Source organism: Capra hircus, chromosome 13 (genome assembly GCF_001704415.2).
Source record: "Capra hircus breed San Clemente chromosome 13, ASM170441v1, whole genome shotgun sequence".
NCBI classification, from domain to species: domain Eukaryota; kingdom Metazoa; phylum Chordata; class Mammalia; order Artiodactyla; family Bovidae; genus Capra; species Capra hircus.
The window spans coordinates 23,068,894-23,095,258 of NC_030820.1; the positions used below are offsets into that span (position 1 = coordinate 23,068,894).

The following is a 26,365-nucleotide window of genomic DNA, read 5'->3' on the forward strand; positions in this document are numbered from 1 at the left end:
CTTATTTATGGAAAATGACCATGTTTACACACCTGGAGACCACGTCTGAGTGCACCATGCAGACAGATAAGAAACTGTATCTCCAGAGATACTTTTTTCTTAACGTTCCCAACTAATTTGTATATAATGCCACGAGGCAAGAGGACAAGTGACTAGTCTTTTCTATAACTCCTTTAAAGTGAAATCATGACCTGGGGTCTCCATCTGCCTTCCTAGAAGCCTTGATGACAACTTTACGAGGTTCAGGCAGCATCACCTGGCCACTATGATCAACGCCTTTGATAGTGTTAAAGTCGAGATTACAGTGTTAGAAGCTGGGAGAGTCAGGCTCTCGGTTTTCTGTTTCTTATTGAGACTCTAATGTTTAAATTGTTACCAGATAGTCGCCCAGAGCAATAGAAATAAAAAAAAATGGGAGTTAATTAAACTTACATGCTTTTTGCACAGCCAAGGAAACCATAAACAAAATGAAAACACAACCTATGGAATGGGAGAAAATATTTGCAAACGATGCGATCAACAAGAGCTTAATTTCTAAAATATACAAATAGCACGTACAACTCAACAAAATAAACCCAATCGAAAAAAACAGAACACATAAGTAGACATTTCTCCAAAGAAAACACAGATGGCCACCGGGCACATGAAAAGATGCTCAGATCACAAATTATTGTATGTATGTATGTGCCCAGTAATTTCTGACTCTGCAACCCCATGGATTGTAGCCCACCAGGCTCCTCTGTCCATGGGATTTCATCCAGGCAAGAATACTGAAGTAGGTTGCCATTTCCTCCTCCAGGGGATCTTCCCGACCCAGGAACTGATCCCACGTATTCTTAAGAATCCCACTGATTTTTTACCACTGACTCCCCCCCAAGAGGCCCTTCATCCTAAAGTATAAAGAGCATTAAAAAAACAACCCAAAACATCCAGTCTGCAGCTGCTGCTGCTGCTAAGTCGCTTCAGTCATGTCCGACTCTGTGCGACCCCATAGACGGCAGCCCACCAGGCTCCCCCGTCCCTGGGATTCTCCAGGCAAAAACACTGGAGTGAGTTGCCATTTCCTTCTCCAAGGCATGAAAGTAAAAAGTCTAAGTGAAGTCGCTCAGTCGTGTCTGACTCTTAGCGACCCCATGGACTGCAGCCCATCAGGTTCTGCCATAAGGGTGTTTCCTTAAAAAATGAAAAACAGTAAAGGGCATAAACTTTAAAAATTTTTACTCACAACGCTGCATAACAAATATGATGTAAACTTTTGAACATTTCTTCTTTTCCTTTCTTAGACATGTTATTTCAACCTCTCAAGGCCTTATCATGAAAATCCTTGATCACATTTTTGTTAACATAACTGCACTTTATTTTGGGAAAACATTTTAAAGTAAGACTCTGATGCTGAGAAAGACTGAAGGCAGGAGTAGAAGGGGATGACAGAGGATGAGTTAGTTGGATGGCATCACCGACTCGATGGACATGAGGTTTGAGCAAGCTTCAGGAGATGGTGAAGGACAGGGAAGCCTGGTGTGTTGCAGTCCATGGGGTCTCAAAGCATCGGACATGACTGAGCGACTGAACAACAACAAATCATTTCCACTACTTAAATAACTTCTCCTGAAGTAGAGAGTTTTCTACTTAGATCTTTATGTTTTATGTAATATCAACACTGGTTTCTGTGTGTAACTTACAACATTTTACCTGTAGTCATTCTCATTAAAGATGTAATATTATTTTTAAAAGACACACTACTAAGTACTTTAAATATATGGAAAAGTAGAAGGACGAATTTAGAACTCTGACCTTTCAGAAATAATACATCCAGGTTCAGCTCTGCAAACGGGTCTTTCATAAGTGAAGATCAACTAGAATATAACTGACTTCACAGTTTTTTTAAATTGGTTTTCAGTATAGTACTAATCTGACATCAGCCTAGTTAGATTCACTGCCATTTTTGCTACTAAACATTAATTGTGAGAGAAATGCAAATCAAAAAACTACACTGAGGTGCCACCTCATGCTGGTCAGAATGGCCATCACATTAAAAAATCTACACATAACAAATGGTAGAGAGGCTGTGGAGAAAAGGGAACCCACCTACACTGTTGGTGGGAATGTGAGTTGGTGAAGTTACTGTGGAAAACAGTATGGAAGTTCCTCAGGAAACCAAGAATTAGCACGTGATCCAGCAGTCCCACTACGTACTATATGTGTATCCAGACAAAGACAAAACTATGTAATTCATTAAGGCGCACACACCCCTATGTCCACAGCAGCCAGGGCATGGGAGCCACCCAGGTGTCTCTCAACAGATAAACAGACGAAGATCATGTGGCACGAACATGCAATGGAATATTGACTCAGTCATGAAAAAGAATGAAATAATGCCACCTGCAGCAACGTGAATGGACCTGGAGATTATCACACTAAGCAAAGTGAGTCAGAAGGAGAAAGACAAATTCCAGATGATATCGCTTCTATGTGGAATGTGAAATACAACACACATCAGATACAAAGCAGCTGACCTGTGGCTGCTGAGAGGGGGGGATGGACAGAGGAAGGAAAGAATGGTAGTCTGGGGTTACTAAATGCAAACTGTATAAGATGGATAAACAACAAGGTCCTCTGTATAGCACAGGGAACTATATTTGATATTCTGTGACAAACCATAATGGAAAAGAATGTGGAAAAATACATGTGGGCTTCCCTGGTGGCTCAGTGGTAAAGACTCCACCTGCCGATCAGGAGACACAGGAGGCTCGGTTTCAAGATTTTACATGTATGTATGTATCAGTGAATCACTTTGCTGTACATAAAAAGTTAATACACTATAAATTAACTTTCAGTTCAGTTCAGTCGCTCAGTCATGTCCGACTCTTTGCGACCCCATGAATTGCAGCACGCCAGGCCTCCCTGTCCATCACCAACTCCCGGAGTTCGCTTAGACTCACGTTCATCGAGTCCGTGATGCCATCCAGCCATCTCATCCTCTGTCGTCCCCTTACTTCAGTAAAATTTAAAAAATAATTTATGAAAAAAAGTAATACTTTTTGGATATGTTAAAATGATTACTTTGTAGATTTACAAGTGACATTGAATAAAAAATTCATGTCAGTGAAAGAAATAAAAAATTGCCCACCAGAGCAGTGGTGTGAAGCTCTACAGACAGATGGACACTCTCTGGCCCCACACTGGATTCATCACTGGACAGGTCAGTCCCGGCACTGACACCAGTTCCAAGAGAGTTGCAAAAACACAACGTATGTCTATCACTCTTCAGTGGCCACATTCTACATGGCCACCAGATGGAGACACTTTTCAAAAGACCATCCTTACAGACTGGGTCCCACGGTACTTTCCAAAGTTAGGTTTTCCTTTCTTTAAAACGAGGGGGAAAGATTTTAAAAAGGTTCTTTATGCCTTTGACGTGTGTGAAATCGCTAGGATAACTTAGCATGAACTGTACTTACTGTTGTAAAAATTGTACTTACTCTGCCTGTTTACAGGCAGATGGCTGGAAGAACAGTCACCATGGTATTGGTGACATTTAAGGTAACTCCTTCATTTAAAAAAAACAATCCTCAGATTTCTCAGTTGTACAATGCACTTTTATAAAAGTAAGAAAGTAATCAGATTGCTCTGTCATACACTTTAGTGGTAGATACTGCAATAACCAACTCTGACAATAATAAGCCATCTTAAGACTTTTTTTTGAAGCCTTTAATTTTTATCATTAAAGAAAAGAAGTACAGCATCAGTGTAGGAGTTTGATTTTTGCCACCCAAAGTTCGGGAGATTTTAAAGATGCTTCTGCCCTTAAAAAAAAAAAATCTTACCAAAATTGAGCTACATATTTCAATACGATGGCTTTTTCTGAGTTGAGTTTCATCCCCAACTTGTTCTTAATCTGAAGTCAGATCAGAGGAAACTTTTCTATTTCTCGCCTTTCAAAAAACAATAAACTTGAGTTTTGCTAATACAAAACAGGTGGTAAAGAGCTCTTGGCTGAAAAGATTTCTTACGTCCGATGTAAAGAAATAAAAGGAGCGGTTGTCTGGTGCCTCTGAAGAGGGCTGGCTGGCTGGGCCTTGGCCGCATGGAGGCCGAGTAAGTTCGGCAGGAAGGATGTAGGTTCTGGAGCCAGAGAGATGATACGCAGGGGCGTCCCTGTGCCTCCATTTACCAGCTGTGGGGTCTCGGGCAGCTTACTAAACCATCCTATGTTTCCATGTCATTTTCTAGAAAACAAGCGCCGTAACTCCTACCAGGAAGGTTAGGGGGAGGGTTACAGGCGGCAGAGTGAGCACACCTCCACAAGGCCTGTGCTCTGTGCTGCTCGCTCTCCTGCCGCAGAGGACGGTGACCAGGCTCACGCTGGACAGTCAGAGCTCTGGTAAGGGATCTCAATGTCAGCCTGTCTGCTCTGTGCTCCAGACTGACTCACAGACGTGATCTAAGTCTACTCAGAGGTGATCTGAGGGCCCACGCGACATGCCCCCTGCCCTGGGGGGCACACAGGTTTCAGGTTGGCCACTCAGCTCCCTCCTCCTGCACCCCACCTCTTGTGCTGTTCTGCTCAGTTTAGTCTCATCATGGCCTAGCTTTTAAAAATCCTGCTGCCAGAACACATCTCTTTGATCCAAATCTCTGTACAGAGCCACAGGATGCCCGGATCAGCATAGATACCACTATCCGTACTGACGAATCTGTGAAAGACACCTGACTACAACACAGGAAATCACTGATGCGCTTCCCCACCACCCCCACCCCAGGGAGAAACACGCGTACACATTATATGCTGCAACTCCTCTATCTTTAGGATTAAATAAAATAATACATATTTAAAACATAGATCAAATTTGATTCACCTTATCAGCAAGTTTCTACATGTTCTTATACTCAAAAGCAAGGCTCACCTATGAGGCTTTGTTGAACACCGTGCAACACAAAGATTTAAAAAACTTAAAACTCCTGAGTTTATAATCATGTACAAAACACAACCCCAAAAAGCCTATCATGTTAGATTCCAGTATTGACAAGCAGCAGCTGGTCCCAGAGGTTTAGAAAGGGGAGTGAAAACCTCCCCCATGAATTGAGTTTCTGGGTGGGAGCACTGGGAAAAGAAGACCCTGTTTCATTTCAGTGGAGGAACGTCCCACTGGGTCTGTGAGCACCTGGGCTGGCAGACCACCGAACTGGAGCATGAGGGTCACTGCATGTGGGGGTTGACACAGAGAGGCCCAGATAGTAATCCCCTTGGGTTCTTCACCTGCTGACCCACTAAATGCTGTGCACATACCCTAACACCAGTGGGCATGTCTCAGACAGCTCCCCCACCCCACAAACTCCTGGAGGTCATCCCACACCTAGGGAGACTGTAAACACAGGGCCACAATCACGCTACTTGAGCCTTCCTAGGCCAGCACCATGAGCACTAGCTGTGTGACCTTTGGGAATTATTCAACCTCTCTGTGTCTCTGCATTTGGAGAAGAGGCACAATAACAGTACTTAGAGCACAGGGGCTTTGTGAAGGGTGTGAAGATCAGGGAAACGGCGCTGGGGGGACTGCAATGACTCAAGCAGGAGCCAAATGAAATCAAGACCCTGGGGCGAGGGGTGGGAGAGGCGAGGGGTGGGAGAGGCGAGGGGTGGGAGAGGCGGGCTTCACCTGACGTGCTCCTCAAATGCTCCCTGAGAAGTAGGTTCTATTTAAATGTGGGCTAGGAACTCCCAATTTAAAGCACATCTCCATAGAATATACCTTCCAAAAGTGAATAATGTTTATGTGTGTGCGTTTTTCTAAATAAAGTATGATAATACTTTTGTAAATACAGAAGACACTAAAAATTATAATTCTCACTTATGTTGCTTTTAGGATCAGAACTCTGTGCACTTCCCCTTCAAAAGCTTAATCACTGACAAATTAACAAAAGAACCTGTAATTAAATGCTTCAAAAATTATTTTAAAAATGTGAACTGGGGCACTACAGTCTCATGATTTTTTTTTGGCGGGGGCATGAGCCCCTTATTTTAATAGTTAAAAACAGCCTCAGCCCTTATTAATTTCTTTTTAACACTGTTGATTCGATCACAAGACAATCTTAACGATGAATCTTTGCTTCCTCCCTTTTACATGCTTAGTTTCCAATTTTTGTTGGAAGAATGGAGAAATAGGGACTACAAGCATGGAGAAATAGTGACTTAATCCCGAGGGTCATTCTTTAAAAAGGTGTAGAGGAATTCTCTGCTGGGTCAGTGGTTAGGACTTGGTGCTCCCACTGCCGGGGTCCGGTTTGGATCCTTGGTCAGGGAACTAAGATCCCACAAGCCTCACAGCACAGCCAAAACCAAAAAATAATAGAAAGGGGAGGATGTTTCTTTCACTATCCATCAGCGTCCTGATGTGGCTACAAGGCAGCCCTTCTCACTGGCAGAGGATAGTGTTCCCTATCTGCCGCTTTAATATCTCAATTCACTTCTGACCGGTGCTGTGCCCTAGTACTTCCCAGGAGACTTCTCTCGAGTTCAGGTGAGTCTATGGACATCTGTCCTCTGCCACTCTGAGGTCCCGAGGGAGGTAAGAGGACACAAATGGCCAAACACAGCAGCACTGGTTATCCAGTGCGGACCAGGAATTGAGGGCACACACAGACAGAGGGATGACGCCTTTTAGGGGAGTACCAGCCGTGAACACACAAGCCTGCAGAGCCTTCCTTTCCGTGGCTCCTCAGATCCCACCCTTTCCCAGAGGCTTTCCTATCTGTAGCCCAAAGCTGGCCAGTTATTTCCACCACTCAGACCCTGGGGCATATTCTCTCCTATCAAACAGGGAAGGTCTTGTCTGGCACCTGAACTGATAATGTTCGCAGTTCAGCCAGGACACTGATCTTCTACCTAAATAAGGTATGGAACATTCCCAAATTTTTAAAAAGCTGACCCTGATCATCATTAATTCTTCTTATGCTTACTGTACAGAACTAAAACCATCACCAAGTATTCTTGGAGTCAGTGTCCATAATCTCAGTGTTAAACTTGCTGCATTACCTATGTTTGCATTTTAAAAATACTGTTTTTATTAAATATTTTTCACTTTAGCATTTTCATAGCTGGATGCCTCTTGTCACCTCGGGCTGTAATTTTATGCTGTGACTTTGGTTTTTCTTACGAGCGCTTCTCAGACACTTGTATTTGCTGGCAGTGTTCATCTGTAACCCATACAGATTTTACTTTTTTCTGTCTTCTCTTAAAACAGTCTTCTTTTATATGACTCCTTGGTGTCACTAATAGAGGCAAATTTTACCTCTTTATTAGTCTCCCCTAGAACTTTTTTCCTGTACAGCAGCTTGTCAGAACTATAATGATAAACTGACATGGTGAAATTGGAATTTTAAAAACATATAAAACGCAACAGCCACAGGATCTCGGTTTCCTTTGCTCTTGGGTACTCAACAAGAATAACAAGTCTTATGAATCCCCCGGTCTGTTGCTTTTTCTTATGCAAAATGAAATGCCATTAAAAGATTCACAGCTGACTGAAGGTTTCAGCAGAGAGGATTCTAAGTGATGTACTGGAATGGATAAATATTTATATCTCTGCATGAGAGTGTGAACCTGGGCTCCAGCTCTTGAAAATTGCTGTTATTACCATGTTTCACTCTTTTTTTTTTTTTTAAGGGGCTTGAAGTGACAATTTAATATAGCATCAAATTAATACTTCAATGTAAAGTCTTGCTTCAGTTAATGTTTTTGAAAGGTTAAATTATCTGCAATTCTTATTGTGCCTCTGCCTGTGTTTACAGATCACTTCAACAATGTTCTTTACATGAGGCCGGGGCAGGGGAGTGGGGGGCAAGGTGGGAGGGAAGGAGAGAGACAGAAAGAAAGAAAGGGAGGGAAGGAAGAAAGTAAAAAACAGCCTGAAACTAAGGATTGGTTTGTTTCAGAAGAACCAAACAAATAAATAATCCAAACATTTCTTGAGTTGACATTCTGGGAGAATGGTCTATGTCAGTTACTATATTTTGGTTTCAAGAGTCATAAAAGAATGTAAGGATGACTCCATTTAATCTAATGTAAGTACAAAATTTTACTGCTTTTCTTAAACTTAATAAAAATCAGGCTTAAAGATAAGAAACATTTCTCCGTAGTATTCACAAGCATTCTTAGTACTGATATATTGCAGAATATATCTATATGCCAACACCAGTGCTCCAAATTCAGTTTATTATGCTACTATAAAGACCCATACACAACATCACCGTGAGAGGTGACATGACTTTGTGAAAAATAAACAAACAAGCAAACACCTTATCAGGGAATTCCCTGGTGGGCCAACAGTTAGAACTCTGAGCTTCACTGCTGAGGGCTCAGGCGGGGGACCTAAGATACAAGCTGGTCGGTGTGTCCAGAAAACCAAAACAACTAAAAATAAACGCCCTACCATAAGTGGAGCTGGTGTTACTCAGTGACTACAGCTGAAACGGAGAAGGGCCGTCCCAAGCGTCACGGTGCGATGCACTCTGGGAGGCCATGCTGTCTGGCTGTGGAGTGCGGTCAGTGGGCTTCAGTTGGCAGCTCCTCCTGAGTCTGCCTTCCTGTTTCTTGGGCCCAACACGGCAGTGCTACGCGGAGGACCCGGAAGGGCCCCACCGGCTGGCTGTGGCCTGTAGGGCCTGCCTGGCAGCAGGCCCTCCTACTCTGCCCAGTCCTCCTCCGTTCCTCTCCCCGTACCGGAGTCTCTCTCTCATCAGCATCCTGACCTCACACTCTGCCAGGCCTTCTGCTCCGGTCAGTCACTCCTGAGAGTCAGCAGTCACAAGAGACAGCAAACTCAGGACCCCAGGAATGGCAGAGGTTAGGACTACTGGAAATAGAACTGGAAGAGTTATGTATAAAAGCATTTGAAGAAATAAAAGGTTACAATTTCAAAAATGAGTATATAATGAAAAACGATCAAGAGTGCACAGGTGGATTTTTTAATATGGAACTTCTAGAAGAAAAAATACAATCTTTGAAATGAAAAAAATCACTGGATAGGGGAGACCACGGATTAAAACAGCTGATGAGAGAATGAGGAGTGGGCGAAACAGCTGAGGAATTAACCCCAAATTGAGCAGAGATGCTTGGAGACAGAAAAGGGGAAAAGAAAAGTGAGAGCCGTGGAGGCCAGAATGAGAATGTCCAGTCCACAGATGTTGGAGAGAGGCGGGGAGACAGGCCGTATCCCAACACAAGAGAGGAACGGGATTTCCAGAAACTGGAGATCACGTGCTGCAGGAAACGCGTGCCAGCAAGTGGGCTGTACGGCTGCCGGAACCTGGGGGCAGACAGCGATGCCCTGTCTGCAGAGCGGAGCTGGAGCAGCGCTCCCTGAGCCACAGGGATCCCTCCTGGCGTTCCTGAGAGTGTGTGCAGCTCCTGAAGACACAGGCCCTGCTGCTACTTGCTGTGAATCTCACAGTTCCAGCTGCTTACATGTAAAACTTGACTGTGCTTTTCACATTTCCATCGGCCTCTCTTTCACAGAGAACAAAAAGAGCCAGCGAGCAGACTTGGAATGTTTCTCCTGCTCCAGGAGGTGGGGCCCGCGCTGCCATTTACAGGGTCTCCATCAGCATCGCCCGTGACATGCAGCGTCTCAGGTCCACCCCGACCTACTAAATCAGAACATCAATTCTTACAAGCAGTGCGGGGGTTCTGTCTCCAATCAGTAATTTGGGAAATGCTGATGGAGTGTCTAACTTCTCTTTTGGCATCACACCCTCAATTTTTTTAGTTTTAACTTTTGGCTTTCATGGGGCCTGTTTTCTCAGTTTCTCTCTGTTTGCGGCCAACACCACTGTCCTTCGTGGGAGGATAGAAAGATGTATTCCAAGGAAGATCCAAAAAAGTCAAGCAGTCACCCCCTCATCCTACACTGAAACTTGACATACTAGATAGCTTTTTCAACAATGATTCCAGAGTTTTAAGGCATAACTTCTAGATTCGACTCAAGTTACTAACAGTCTCCTGGATAACAAAAGTTAAGAAAGGATTTTTGGGTTACTTGGTCAATTTGTCAGTTCAGCCACTTTGAAATAAAAAAAAATTTAAACCCTACATTTCAAAAACATAAAACATATTCTTAATGCTATTTTCATAAGCATTTCTTGATTATCTATATTGGAACTTGTTCCCTCCCCTAAAATTTTTAAAATTTTACTGACACTGACTCCATTTTAATTAAAGCTGAAGAAGGTACATGATTCCAAAACTTCCAATGAATTTAGGTCAGTTAAAAAAAAAAATCAGTCAATGTAGGAGAAATAAGGTATCCAAGAAAGGTTCTTGACCAATTTTCCTTTTTGAATGCTCCAGCATTGCTTAGCTAATCAGTCAATAATCATCATTTATAAGACCCAAGTTTGTCCTGACCTGACAGAAATCTACAGAAGAAAAGGGTATTTACACCAAAACACTGAAGTTATTTTCCTAACTATAAAAAAGAGAAAAACAAAAGGAACATAAATGTTTGCTCTGCTTAATATAAATTTTCCACTGTTCTGAAAGATGCTGTTGTGCTTTCTTAGCACACAGTGAAAATCAGGGTGGGATCTGGGCAGCAGGTAAAAACTATGGCAGCATGCTGGAGCCTGGAAGAAATCTAACTTCTTACAGTTTGAATCTTCAAATTTTTCTGCATCTGTGCCACACTCTACCAGAAACCAGGCCCCCTAGTGGATTGAAAGAGCTAATGATTTCAACATGGGGACACTGGCAACTATGTGCAAGAGAAGTATTTAAAGATCTTATTCGATCATTTACATAGCACTTGTTATTTACCAGACACTGTCCTGAGCAGGTTAGAAATATCAGTTCCCCTAATTAGCACAACACCAGATGAAGGAGGGTGCTGCTGCTGCTAGGTCATTTGAGTTGTATCCAATTCTTTGTGAGCCTGTGGAGGCTGTTGCCCGCCAGGCTCCTCTGTCCACAGAATTCTCCAGGCAAGAATACTGGAGTGGGTTGCCACGCCCTTGTGCAGCGATCTTCCTGACCTAGGGATCGAACCTGAGTCTCTGAGTCTTCCTGCACTGCAGACAGGTTCTTCACGACTAGCGCCACCTGGGACGCCCATACAACACGGGAGGGAGGAGACACTACCATCCAAATCGTATGGACAGAGAAGCGGGTACAGAGAGGTTAGGTAACTTGCCTAAGGTCATACAGCAGGTCGGGGGCAAAGCAGTCAGCTCCAGAGTTCATGTTCTGAATCACCTGCCACATGGGCACTGCTGGTGAGGCTGGCTCATCAGAAAGTCAGGAGGAATTTCTTTCAACATCTAGCACTGTGCTGCTCCTTCAGAGGTTGGCCTTAGGGCAATTTTAACCTTCCAGAATACAGCTGCACCTCTGGATATATTTTACTTAAACACAAAAAGGAACAATGAAAGAAAAGTAAAAAAGCAGAGCCACAGAGTAACCAACGCTGTCAGAAAGCCCATCCAATGCACTCCATAGGAGTGGCCCTCTCTGAGAGCCTGTCCTGTCTATTGATAACAGGATTTGAACAAGCCTAATGACTCGTCCAGACCAGACTGCTGGTTCAGAAGCACATTACAAGGTAAAAGCAATAAAAAGCAAGAAAAGAAGAAATGACAGTCTCCACCGAAGTAAGAAAAAAATTCTGACTAGTGGTAAATCCTAAAAGTAGTCTAGGCCACCTTACCTCCTTTATGGAGTTACATCAAGAGTAAATACATAGCACAGGGGATATAGTCAATAATATTATAAAAACTATGTGTTGTACATAATTTATAAAAATATCACAGCACTATGCCACACATCTGAAACTAATCCAATATTGCAAGTCAGCCATACTCCAACAGAAAGAGAGTGAATGCATGCACAAAGTAATGAATGAATGAAATGCAGATGGAGAAACTGAGGCTCAAAGATCCCTGAATTAGCCAGTTTGTGACCAGCTATGACCTAGGTCTCCTGACCTTCCACCTAGTGTCCTTTAAGCAAACTGTATTAGCAATGGTGATTCTCAGTCACGAAGACCCTTTACCTCTATTTATTTAAAGATTGTTTTCTTCCAGTTTTACTGAGATGTAATTAACATATGGCACTGTACAAGTTCAAGGTGTACAGCATAATGATTTGACTCACATACATCAAGAAATGATTATTACAGTTAAGTTTAGTGAACATCCATCATTCATACAATTACAAAAGAAAAATTTTTTCCTTGTGCTCAGAACTGTTAGGATTCACTTCCTAACAACTTTCATATATAACATACAGCAGTGGTTAATTATATGAATCATATTATACATTACAGCCCTAGTATTTATCTTGTAACTGGAAGTCTGTACTTTTTTGACTGCCTTCATCCAGTTCCCCCACCTCTGGTAGCCTCATATCTGATCCCTTTTTCTATAAGTGTCTTTGTTTTTAAAGAATAATTGACCCACAACACTCTGTTTTAAGGTTAGCTCTAAGACCTTTTCATTATATTTTGAATACTCTTTGTGCTTCTCTGGTGGGCCACTGGTTAAGAATCCACCAGGGACAACAGTTCAATCCCTGGTCTAGGAAGATACCATGGGGCAAATAAGCCTGTGCACCACAACTGCTGAAGCCTGCATGCCTAGAGCGCCGCAGCAAAAAAAGAGAAGTGTGCAGCAATGAAGACCCAGCGCAGCCAAAAGTAAAATAAAAGGACTTTTTACAAGAGGAAAAACATAGATGATGATGAAGTGAGAAATGGGCTTTTTCTGGATAACGAACATACTACAAAAATAGCCATTTGTAGCAGTGAAGTGAAAGGAAATATTTAGCGATGTGACAGCCCCCGGAGCATGTTAACAGACTTATATTTTGGTCCCCAATGCATTTTATGCAATACTGCTGATATGTCAAATCTTGCACATTCGTTACAGTAACCACCCCAGAGGAAACCCTTCAAACTGTGACTTTTGTAAAAGTAAAAAAATTCTGAACTCAGAGATGTCATCGAGAGGTTCGTATCTGCATTGTATCTCACACTGCATTTGAACAGTCTCACTTATCAGAATAATAGGTTTTCATTGGTCACTGAGGTACCACATTGCTCTGAAAGTTCTGAGACAATTTAAAGAAAGGAGAGAAAGATGCACCAGCATGACAGTAAGTTCCAGCGGGGGTGACTGGTTAAGAGCTGCATCCTAGAATTCCATCCATTCAGAAGCCAATGCCTGAGTGTCTACCCTGATAGGTACTAACCCAGCACTTTAAAATTTCCTTCATAATTGGCAACGGCGCAAGCATTGTAGAATGGATTTCAAAAGGAATCAGTGTTATAAAGATTGAATAGATGTTAAATGAATTTACAGGCTGACTGTTTTTAAAAATACAAATCAGGGGAGCTCCAAGTTTACGAAACAGGAAGTAGGGAGCTTCAAGAGTTTCACTGACCTCACTCGGAGCAAAATGCAGTTGATCACATTTGAGAAGAGTAAGCAACTGGCAGGAACCAACTTCTGATGTTAGAGCAGAAAGCAGGACCATGGAGGAAGGAAGCTGACTTTCACAGACACTCAGCCCCACAGATCCAACCAAGCAGTGCCTTTGAAGAAGTCACTCTGTGAGACTGGTCCTTGATGTGATGATATAAACACTTTTGAGGAGCCTTTGGTTAACAGCAACAGTATGTGTGGGCGCCTGTGTGGGTCTGTGCTGCAGTGTGTGGTTTAAACACCAGTTCTCAAGGTGACTGCTTTGAAAATGCCATCAACAGTGCCATATTCACGCCCTAAGGCTACACTTCCTCGAGGTGACATAGTTGGTCACTGGTTATGGCTGCAGAACTTGACGATGCTGTGACCACTGCCACTTAAGGAGGGCTCAGAGTACAGCAGCGAGTGTGCCCTGCAGGCTCTTGTGCTGGGATTCATCAAGAAAGAGAGCAGTGGGGGGCACACGGTAGAAAGAGATGGATGTTCCCCAGGGGAGTTTCATTCTACCCCCAGGAGATTATGAAGGGACAATGCTGAGGGCTCGGAAAAGCAGGTAGCGAGTAGACAGACACCCATGTCCTAAAATCAGAGCCTTTTCTCAAAAGGCGTTAACTGGTCAAATACTCAGGGGTCAACATCTCACTGCCAACAGGCATGTGCGAAATAACTTCCAAAATGCTGCCAACCCTTAAGCTCAGTGATTTTAAAATCAGAATGGTAATCATCGAAACTACTGTACAGAAGGGTGTTTAGATTAGAAGCGTTACATATATAACTAACAATCTACCATTCCTAAATGTTAACTGTCTGTAATCTGGATACAATAAATTTTACAAACACAGCTAGAGGGAATTTTTGTGTCAAATGTATTCTCATCATGACCTACCTATATATTTAAATCTTGGACTTTGATGATAATTCATTACGAATGTTGACCACCTCAAGAGTTTCAAATAAAAATAAAGAAACATTACCTGGTGGTATTTCTTCAGGATGTTATGCATTTCGGCCACATCTTCACTCGTGATGGTCTTGATGATATACCTCTTGTCGTAGGACGTGTGGAATCGCGCTCCACTGCGAGCCTGGGAGTCGTTGGGAAGAGGTGCACTCCGGGTCAGGGAATTCTTCCCATGGGTGAAGGGGGAGGAAGGAAGAGAACCAGGTAAAGACCAGTTTCCAGGTCATTTGCTGTCACAACAAGTTTTCAAAAACATATGTGTTTGCACTGCTATATTGAAATTCAGTAACTAACAAGGACCCACTTGTATAGCACAGGGAACTCTGCTCAGGATTATGTGACAGCCTAGATCGGAGGGGAACTTGGGGACACGTATATGTATGGCTGAGCTCCTTCCCTGTTCACCCGAAACTGTCATAACATTGTTAATCGGCTATACCCCCACGACAAAATAAAAAGTGTTAAAAAAGAACAAAATCTGTGTTTGGAAGAAGCTGATAAGGAGGAGGACATTTTCTGTTCATTGTAACTCAAATGCCAAGTCCTTCAAATGAAATGAAAATAGTGACTCTAACGCCTAGAATTATAATCAAAGTTGCCCTGTTTACCTTGTTCTTTTGAGTTGAACAAGAGCTCAGATTTCCTTTTGAATACAGTTAGGTTCCAGCCATGGAAGGACATTTTACCTTCGCTGAGTGTTTGCTTATGCAACAGGTATTCTGCCAAGAGTTAGGCACAGAGCACTTCTCCCAACTCTGATAACATTCCTATGGAGCAATTACTATTTATATCACTGTTGTTTTACAGATGAGGAGATGGGGATCAGAGATGTGAAATAACCGAAGCAAGGTCACACAGCTTTAGCAAGCGGAAGATCCAGAATTCCATCTGCAGTGTGGCTGGCTCCGAACCCAAGTTCTCAACTAGTCAACTACTCAAGTAGGAAATGAGTCAATTAGTGAACCCTGGGGTCTGTGGCTGCTCTGGGCTGGCCTGGGCAGGTGTGCTCTAACACAGCTCTAGAAGATTCTGACCTGGTCCACCCCCTAACCCCACTTCAGTCATTGGCGAGGACAGTTCATCTCTGGAGGGGATGAGGTGGGGCTCTCCTGGCTTCATCTCACTCCAGTGTCTAGAATTTCATTCCAGATTCAGGCTCTCCACTAGCTCCACACTCCCACTAGCTAAGTCCCTGCTGCTCTCTCGGGTGACTCCCGTTTAAATCTCTTTTCTCAGAGCCTCGGGGAACTCTCCTCCTTTTCCCCAAGCATATTACATTGCTTACTGGGATCAGCAAACCCCCAGCATCTGAGGAAGTCTGGTCTTCACCTCTGCTCACTGTGCCCTTGAGAACTGACTTCCACTCCCTGCCCGGACCCACTGGATGGCATGTGAGGGACTCACAGGGAAAGAGAGTCACTCCACCTTCCTCTTCCCAAGTGGGCATTCCAAAGCCCCAGTGATCCAAAGTCTGTCTGGTTAGGGGGATGCAGATGTCTTCAGAGAGGCAGGTGGGATCACTGCATCATGACTGTCAGGGAGAGCTCCCCGGCTCTCTAGAATATAAGCTTCCTTAACCTTTCCTTTTCTAGATGAAATCCAGGACTGAGCCTTAAGAGGTTTAACAACACCGCGGAGCTGCAGCAGCTCGTGGAGGGGCTGCCCGGTCTCGGGCTGACGGAGGTGAGCGCGTTCTCACTCCCAGCACCTGCCCTGGCCCCAAGACCGCACAGCCTGATCTGAATGCCACCAGGCACACCTGGCAAGGGCAGAGCCTCCCTGGCCAATTAACCAAAATTGCTTTCCTTGGCATATTAGAAAACTCGTGAAAAGCAACTCCCGATGCCTTTAAATAGAAGGATCTGGCTCTATTAAATAAGGAAGACAGCTGAAATTCATCAGATGGACTGAGAAGTAGGAAAAGGATTTGGGGGACAAAAACGGCTATATTAACAAGAGTTTGATTCTTACTTATATTGTTTTTCTTTTTTTTCCCCTGGAAAATAAAAATCCTCCTTTTTACCACTTCCTACTGAGAATAAAAGGGAAGGAAATCAAGGTGAATGTCCTGTTTGGAGGTTTTAAACATTGGCCAAAAAAAAGCAATCACTGCTCTTGGCTAGTGGTCTTTTTCTTTCTGAACATTCATTTGTAAAAGGTTATTCCAAATAAAACAAGAACACTAGGAATTTTAAGATTACAAATTACTTTCAGGCATAAAAATCAAAGCAGGAATAATCAACTTAATGAAAGACAGGCAGACCAGATTATAAACTATGAGACTGACAATACATGTAGAATAACTTTTGAGGGGGAAGAGAGGCTAGCAAAGGATAATCATATTCAGCAAAGGACAGAATTAACAGCAGCATCGGTTTCACAGACTGTTTTCTTAGGTGTAACGGAATATGAAAGTGCTAACGTTCTATCATGGACTAGTGGGAGAAAACAGAATCGAAAGCTGCCGAGTCAGTGCTTCTTAAACTTTAATGGGCAATGGAGTCACCTGGGCATCATGTGACAGTGCGGATTCTGACCCAGCAGGTGTGGGGTGGGGCGTCTAAAGCACAGATGGTGCTGATACGGCGGGTCTGCAGGCCACACGTGAGAACCAAGAGTCTCCTGAATCGTGGCTCGATGGGGTTTGTCTGGAGCACAGCATGATGGCTCTAGTGTAGTAAGTGTGTCGTAGTCACAAACATGCCTGCCTGAATGCCAGTCCCACTATAGTCCGTCCACTTCTGGTTTGGTTAAAATGCAAAACGTTACAGTGAATAATAATTCATTGCATTCAGTGTATTAATTCACTAAAGAAATGTCTAATAAAACTATGTTCAGTGTACAGATTTACAAAGTAAAGGGCTAGAAAAGGCAGAATCAAAAATGTACTGACTCCTCACATATGCACTACTGATATTTTTCTGATTTATGCATATATGTAGAATCTAGAAAAATGGTACAGATGAACCTATTTCCAAGGCAGGAACAGAAACAGACACGTGGACGCAGTGGGGGAAGGGCAGGGTGGGATGGATTGGGAGAGTACCACTGATATATACACACTGCCGAGTGTAAGACAGACAGCTAGTGAGAGCCTGCAACCACGGAACTCAGCCTGGTGTTGCGTTATGACCTAGAGGGGAGAGGTGGGCGGATAGAGTTGGAGGGAGGTCCAAGAAGAAAGGGGTACATGTATACACATAGCTGATTCTCCTCATTGCACAGCAGAAACACAACACTATAAAGCAACTGTATGCCAATAAAAATAAAAAATATTTTTTAAAATGTATTAACTCCTTAGCACAGATGCTACCTCCTTCCAAATTCTTTGCCTTTCCTTTCAGCCTCAAAGACACTGATGATTATTTATTATAGACTTTGTATAAGGATATTGGCCCTCTCATAATGGCCTGGGATATAAAACTTCACAAATTCTAATCTTGATTCTGTCTTAATTTTTAATAATCACATAAGTAGTCCCAACCCACAATATCTGCTTCCAATGTCTGGAAGATTTTTTTTTAAGGCTCTTAGTTTTCTAACAAACAGTGAAATTAGGGACAAGCACACTTTATCAACAACTGGGATGTACTTTTAATAATCGCTATGAATATAAAAATGTGTAAGTCGGATTTATTGGAAGCTTTAGACAAGCAATCAGAAGAGTAAGTGCAATTTTACACAAAATGTGTGGCTCTTAGAATGACTCTTAAGGCCTGGAAAAATCCATATTTATTTCCACAACATTACTATGGGATAGAAAGAGTCAGGTGCCTTTTCCCACGTGAACATAATGATACTGGGATACAATGGAGCCAAGTGACATACCTAAGGCTCCTGCCTAAAACCTCTGAGGCAACCTTTTGGGGCAATTTACAAAGACAAGGCTAAGCTTTGCCATTAATTAATACTATGATCGTCGATTTTCTGTAACCTCTAGCATAAGGGAGAAGTACCTGTGTTGGGGAGGGCAGTACTAAGGCAAGTGCTGGTCTGGGGCCTAGAACATTCTCTCCATCATCAACCCTTGACACCCAAAGGCTGTAAGCCCCTTTGAGCATCAGTTCCCGGGACTGTAAAGTGATGGAGGGTAAGCCGGGGTGGTGGTCTCTCCTTGGACCTCCAACAACTCTAAAATGCACTTCCAGGAAGACAGGGCACATGGTTCTAGGCCGTGGAGGGGAGCATAGGCCTCAAGGTGACTTGATGTCTCCCAACAAAAGTCCAGTGAGAGGAGAGTCCGACCACCCTCTCAGCAGGGGCACGATAATGGCTCAAGACACGGAAACAAGGCGTCAGAGGCGGCAGCTGTTCTCGGGAGTTCTGCGAGAACGAGTGGATGGGCATGGTACATAGAGCGAACAGCCTGCTATCTAGAAACCGAAATTCCTCAGTGTCCTCTATTTTGTCACAAAGGAAGAGCGAACCACAGCATCATACTTGTCCACACACTTGGACAAGTCTGGGAAGCCAAGAGGAGAAAGAGGTCACAGCCAGGGAGTGACCTCCAGACCCCAAAGGGTCTCCTTATGCTTAAATAAACCTCATAGTCACAGAGCATGACAGCTGGGGGCAACCTTGGAGTCTGTTTCAAACCACCCAATTTACAGAGCAGAAAACAGAGGCCCAGGGAGCAGAAACCACTTGCTTGAGACCTGAGTGGGTCAGGGTCCGTGGAGGGCCTTGCAGAGGCCTCTGCCTCCTGTTTGAACACGTGTCTGGAGGGCATTAGGACGGACTATTACCATAGATTTTTCTGCTGTGACAAACACCTTCTCACCATAATATAACGCCTGAGCCAGCTGGCACAAGGCCAAATCTGTCTTTGTTCTTCACATTTGCCAAGTAAAATGTGTAAAAATACCATCAGTAACAGCCTCAATGCTAATACAGCCCAGAATCCTCAATTTAGGCTTTTATTAACATGTGTACAAACCTCTCCTGACTTCTCCTAGGAAAATCATTACTTGGCTTTTTCTGAGATGGATAGGAAACGGGGCTGTCTTCTCTCTCAGCAAGAGCTGAGACAGATGTGTTTTGAAGCAAGGCTTAAGGCCAGGAGAAGTATGCGCGCTGAGCCCCGGGCTGAGAGTCAATCTGTGCTGCAGAGAGACAGGGCTGGTGCTCAGTAACATGTCCTACGGTCCTGTAGACGGTGGTGACAACGTCAGTCCTATGAACTCTTTACATTTCCAACCACGTGGCACAGTTCATCATGTCTCTTTTAATTAATTCACGTGTTCTAAGAATTGCTGGAGGTCTGCTTTCTCTCTGAATCAGTGGCTTAATCTCTAGAAAACTGTCCCATTCTCCTCCTTTCCCTGCTTACAACCACAATGCCAAGAATGCCAAGGCTGAATGGAATAGGAATAGTCTTTAACACTGGGGATGCTCTGGGTCACTCTCTACTATACTAAAACAAGCAAATAGGAAACAAAATAAAAGGAAAAAATTTGCAAGTCAGGACATGATTTATGTGGAAGAGCGAAGTTCTAGCTGAAAGTACCATTTAACCCCCTAGTTTAAAAAGCCAAGTCTGAGATGAAGATCTCATCAGTCCAAAAGCCTCCAAAGCATGAAGGCTGCGGTTGGTTTAATCTTCGTCAAGATAATTCCCATTTCCAACTTAAATATTTATTCTTGGAAACCTTCACCCTTACCTCCCTATCTGTCTTTATGAGAAAATTACCCAGTGAAATCTACCTAAGGTTTGGAGATGTCCACTCTCTTTAGAAAACAAATTCCTCGTCATGGACAGACCTTGGGGAGTTCTGTTTTCTTGGAATAAAGTGACATTTTACAAACTCAAAATTGAGATTCTGAACCTCTCAGTTCAAAAGTGTCAAGTACAAAGCAAAGTGAGGATTCGAGGCCAAAGTCACAATACGAAGACAACGCATGTGGAAGTGAAACCTTCCAGGGGTCTTCTGAAACATCCTCTGCAAATCTAGAAGCCATCAGAAGAACAGACATTCGAAACCCCTGCTGTACACACTCAGCAGAAGGTTCCAAACATCAAAACTGTCTGTGTTACATTTACTTTATTCATACTCTCATTTAGTTTATCTTTATTTTCTCAGATTCATGTTGTCATGAGGAGAGGTCTGATGACCTTTCAGCACGGATACTGAAGCTAGAAGACAGCATAACATGGTGTTAGACGCTGGAGCTTTCAGTTAAGACTGAGTGATTTTGGACAAGTTATTTAAGCTCTTCTTGCCTCAGTTTCCATTGTAGAAAGGTAGTCATGACAGAATCATCACCATTAAAAGTTTTCCTGGGGGTTAAATGAGGTTAAGGCAAAAATTTTGATAACAGTGCCTGGAATAGTAGTACTTCTTAATGGTAGCTATTATTATAAATGGCAAATTTCAACTTGGAAGACATTTAGAGATACAGCTCAATAATAACAAATTACTCTGTAATCTGGTAAGTCAAAACTGAAGGACTTATAGAATGGGCTCTTCTAGTTGGCTTTTCCTTTTTCTTTTGGCTGCACGGTTTATGGGATCTTAGTTCCCCACCCAGGGATTGAACCCATGCCCCCAGCAATGGAGCCTTAACCACTGGCCTGCAAGGAAAGTCGCTCCAGTTAACTCTTGATTCCACCCTGGCCAAGCCTTTGGTTGTGTACCCAGCAAAAATCAAGAACCACATCCCTGCCACTCTCATACTGTCCATTTCATGGCTTACTTTCTACAGCCCTCTGTAAGAACCAGTTGCAGTTTGAAAAAGAGAATTTAAAGCATTTTACACAGAGAATTTTCAAGTTGAAAATTCCTACCCTGCACGGTTATACATGGCTCCTGCTCCGCTTCTGGCATCCTCTCCAGCCAAAGGGCAGGAAGGACAGCGGAGGAGTGAGCTGATCCTCTACAGGACGGAGCAAGCGCAGGAGCTGGGGAGACCCCTGCCTGAGGAGGAGAGGGGCAAAGCAGGCTGGCTGAAGATGCCAGCCAACTGGAAGGTACAGGACAGGGAATGTCAGGGAGCCAGACAGACTGGCCTTGGGTGACCTTGAGGTGGCAGCCAGGGCAAGAAGGGTGACCAGGGGCAGGCTAGATGAGAGCTTGAGGGGAGAGGAGGAGGTCTGGAAGAGCAATCTTGGGGTGCCGATCTGGGAAGTCATTTACGGAACGTGCTGGGCCACCACAAAATCCAGTTCGATGCAGAGCCTTAAAAGGCTTAATTCAACATTGAAAATACACACGTAATAGAAATCTGCAAAGGTCTGCCCAAGTAGTGGCTCCCAGCCTTTCTTGATTACCTTTCTTTCCTCTTCAGGTTTTCAGGTCTCAGCATGTGTGGTAGAAAGAGAAGCAGTGAGAAGTTAAGGGCCATTCGGCCCCCCTCCAGTGCCCCTCCTGCTCCTTACTCTGATTATCTGCTAAGACAGACAGTCGGACTTGATTGTCTCTAGGTTTCCTTCTTGCTCTACTACGAGGATTCATTAATATGCTTCTGCTTTCAGTTTGCAGAAACCAGGAAATGGACAGTGATTTGCTTTCAGTTTGGGGGGACCTAATGATAAGATTTCCCTGGTAGCTCAGATGGTAAAGAATCCACCTGCAATGCAGGAGACCTGGGTTCGATCCCTGGGTAGGGAAGATCCCCTGGAGAAGGGAACTGCTACCCACTCCAGTATTCTTGCCTGAGAATGAATTCCATGGATAGACCATGGGGTTGCAAAGAGTTGGATATGACTGAGCAGCTAAGACTTTCACTTTCAATGATAAATGCACACAAATTGCTTTTATTCACTGGCTACCCTTTTCTTCTATACATTTGATAGCTGTATATTATAAAGTATGTAATGCCTCCAATTCACTTGTTCTAAATGAAAATACTTTAACACAAGCCCCATACATCAAGAAAAAGGCAGCCAAAATCAGTGGTGGAGGAGAAAAAGGTCTCATACCAAATATAAACTAATCTTAAACTCCAAACATTCTTCTTCCTTAATGGCTTTACTGAGATATAATTCATGTACCAGACAATTCACCTATTTAAAGCCTACAAATCAATGGTTTTTAGTATGATTACACAGTTAAACCATGACCACAATGAATTTTAGGACATTTTCATCAACCTCAAAAAGAAACCCTGTATCCATTAGCAGTCAGTCCCATTCCTGCCCTCTGCCCTGCCGACCTCCTCCCCCAGCCAACTAGTAAACCACTCATCTACTTTCTTAGAGCCCTGCCTGTTCTAGACATCTCATGTAACCCAATCATCCAGGGCGCAGGCATTTGTGACTGGTCCAAACATTCTCCCTGCAAGTCCCCTGAGCACACCTATCACCCCGAGGGCCTGGTGGCAGACCCAGGCTGTGTTTGGGTGAGCAAGGTGGCATCGTCGGTGCTCTCTATTCAGTCCAGTGCAGCGAACATGTGACAGCAAGTCCATGCTGTTTCCTAGGATGCTGCCAGGCTTGCTGGGGAGCCAGGGATAAAATGAACGGACAAAAATAAAGTTCCAGAGTAAAGCTATTAGATGCAGGGCATGTAAGAACAGGATAACGTAGTCTGGGTGTCAGGATGATCCTGCCACTAGATAAGTAAACTCACTTTCCACCACTCCCGTTTTCCGTAGCCAAATACATCATGTATCTTGAGGAGACAGGCTGGGATCTGGGACCCTTTGCTGCAGTGTCTGCACCTGAACAAACATCTCCTCCAGCAACAGATACAAAGAAACTATAAGGGACTGAAAAATAACTGTGAGGAGTTCTGACAATTTATGAACAAGATACAAAAGGGCCCCAAACCCAACTTCCAGTTCTGAGGTGTCTGGAGCAAAACCAGGGTACTGCCCATGCGCCCTGCACAAAGTGCCACCAAGGGGTGGGCAAACCACCAGTCAGCCCTCCAGCCCGACCCCTGGACCTGGTCCTGCCTGTGCCCTCCGCCCATTTCAAGGCCCAGCTCACGTGCTCTCAGGGAGCAAGCGAAGGCACCTGTTACTTGTTTCACCTTCTCAGGCGGCAACAGGAATCCCAATAAAGACTTGCCTGCATTTAGCCTCATCAACTTCCATAGATTAAGGAGACCAGGAACTCTTGCTGGTAGCATTGCAAACCCCAATGCAAAACTCTCAAGACCAGCTTCAAAGCTCTAGTGCCATGTCAGACTCAACAGGAAATAAAGGAAGATGAGAGATGAAAACTCACTCTTGAATGGACTGCTTACATTTATAATTGGAAATTCATTCTCCTTTCCCTAAAGAAAGGGATTAATGATGCTTGCCTTCCTCCCCAAGCCTCTAAAAGTCTGCATTGAAGATGTTTATTTCCACAGTGGGAGGCCCAGGATCACTGGGGCCCCCAGAGGGAATGGAGGAAATGTCAATTTAATTAGCTCATCTTTACCACCAATCTTTCTAGACATCTCATAAAAATGTCATGATTTACCAACCATTATGGTCCCCTATCCAATTTTTAAATACCCAAGCATTTTGAACATTTAATTCTTTTGAACTACTCATATAGTCTTATAGACATTTGGTTTTTTTTTTTCTTCCCCATTTTGACATGAGCTTGTAATTTCTGCTAAAAAGCATGTGTAGAAGTTTTTCTGTTTAGTCAACGGGAAAGCCACGTACAAAATCAATTCTGCCATGTTAAAACGCGTAAAGGTAGCACCTTACAGGGGAGACACGGCAATACCATGCACAAGAACCCGAGTGACAGTCACCTACTGGCCTCAGAGAGCACGGGGTTCTTCCCCCTCATTTCACAGATGAGAAAATTGAGACCTACCAGGGCTGAGTGGATGGCTTAAGTCACAGCAACCGTCACTGAAGAGCCAAGATGCAAACCAGCTTCCCAACTCCCACGAAAATGTTCTTTCTCCCAAGCCGGGCTACCTGTTTCAGGGACCTGCCACCTGGAAGCCGGTTGCTGCCTCATTGACAACTCAGAATTATAATTACATGCCTCAAATCACACGGGCCAGGGGCCAGGAGCAAGAGCCCGGATCGGGGTGCCTTCTGGCTTTGCATTTGATGGTGTGAGTGAGCAGATGGTCCTCTGACCCCATCAGGGAGGGCAAGGCCAACACTCAAACAAGAACATCATCATCAAGGATTAAAAGCCCACTGGTTTAAATCCTTGGATTACCCTCCTGGGGAATTTCAAAGAAAGTCTGAGCAGTGATCCCAGGCGTGGAATGGCTTTCATTGCAGAGGCGGGTGAGACGCAGTGCAATTGAACACGTATTAATAATGAAACAACTGAGCATAAAAGAAGGACACAGAAACGAACGGTAATGACCGGCAGAGAAAGACAGTTACAGGAGCGTCTGCGTGCCGTAAGGCTGCCTTTGAAAAGCTCGGGTTGGTACCTGACTGAGACTAAAATACGAGAGGCCTATGTCCGAGGCAGTGTCCGACCTGGACAGGAGCTCCCTGGGCGGAAGTGACTGTCAGCGCTCGGCTGAAAATCGCAAGACTTCACCCAACATGAGTTCAGGAATGGAAAACGAGGGCTCACAGCCAGCCTGAGTTGCCAGGTAGGGCAATTTGGGATGGGGCAGGAATTGATTCAACGCTTAAGAAGCAACAAAAAAAGCATATGAAAAACACCCGAGAGTGCTGATGGGCCAGGAGGGAGTTTTCCCAAAAGTCTATTCAGAGACCTGTCCAAACTGAGGGCTGATGGGCGCCCTTTGATTTTCAGCCCAGGCAGAATTTCTGTCCGATGTTCATTGTGAGGTTCGTGGTAACTAAGCTGAGAGGCCAATACATGCAAGGAGAAACTGTGAAAGAGCGGGCAGGGCAAACCCAAGAGATGACAGACAGTTACACAGGAATAAAAGAGCTTACTTGACTCAAGTCAGCAAACTCGCAGTGCAGACAGGACGAGAACCACTGTGTCTTTCACCCCCAGATCTGGGCCTCTGCGCTTGACCCCAGTCCCGGGATGCCCAACTACATGCTGACTAGCCTCACACAGGCACCTCCAGGTCACCTCCACATTCACAGGCTAAAAACTCACTTCCTCTCTCCCTCCCCCATGCCCACACTTCCCTCCCCTGTTGACCGGCACCCCCACGCGTCTGCTTTCTCAGGGTCTGACACCTCGGCTCCTGTCCTTTGATCCCGGGCTTTCCCTTCTCCCCATCCCGTGAAGCTGCTCTCAGCTCAACCCTGTCTGTGCCAAGTGCCCTCGTTCAGGCCTCTTAACTCGTTGGGGTATTTCATAGCTTCCTAATTTCTCTACCTCCCTTTGATGCATTCTACACGTAACCACCTCGATTTGCTTTTAGAAAATCAAGATGTCATCATATTACTCCCCTGTGCAAAATCCACAGTGCTGGGGCTTCCCTGGTGGTCCAGTGGTTAAGAATCTGCCTGGCAATGAAAGGGACATGGGTTCGGTGCCTGATTGGGGAACTAAGATCCCACGTGCCACAGAGCAACTAAGCTCTCATGCACTGCAACTGCTGAACCCCAGCTCCGAAACAAGAGAAGCCGCTGCAATGAGAAGCCCTTGCATCGGAACTAGAGAGTAGCCCCCACTCACCGCAACTAGAGAAAAGCCTGGGTGCAGCGACGAAGACCCACCACGGACAAAATAAATATAAGTAAATCTTAAAAAAGAAAAATCCTCAGGGCTGCTCTTGGGCTGGAGAATCCAGTGGAGCTCTTTTTCCCAGTTCCCAGTTTGAGTTCCCTTTTTCCTCTCCACTAGCCCACCACCATCTGGCTCTGGCCTCCGCATTCTGGTACAGAGGCTCGTTTCTCCCAGGAATTTCCCCTCAGCCCTTCCTCCCTTTCTTCCTCAAATGTTTCTTAACTGTCCAGAGCCAGGCTGGTGCTCACCCCTGTACCTGCAAACCTGGTAGACAAGCTACACTCAGCTTCCACCTTCAGACAGTTTCAGTTATTGGGAAAACTACAAACACCATGATAGACTTTAGAGATAATGGTAGA

General features: G+C 44.2%; 1 protein-coding gene across 1 annotated transcript in view; it reads right to left on the reverse strand.

Moving 5' to 3' along the window:
* Positions 1-26,365, reverse strand: part of PIP4K2A (phosphatidylinositol-5-phosphate 4-kinase type 2 alpha) — a 181,936-nt gene that overhangs the window by 39,784 nt on the left and 115,787 nt on the right. Inside the window, exon 4 of the mRNA XM_005687933.3 lies at positions 14,448-14,600. Within this exon, the coding sequence (XP_005687990.1) occupies positions 14,448-14,600 (153 nt within the window). The remainder of the gene's footprint in view (positions 1-14,447; positions 14,601-26,365) is intronic.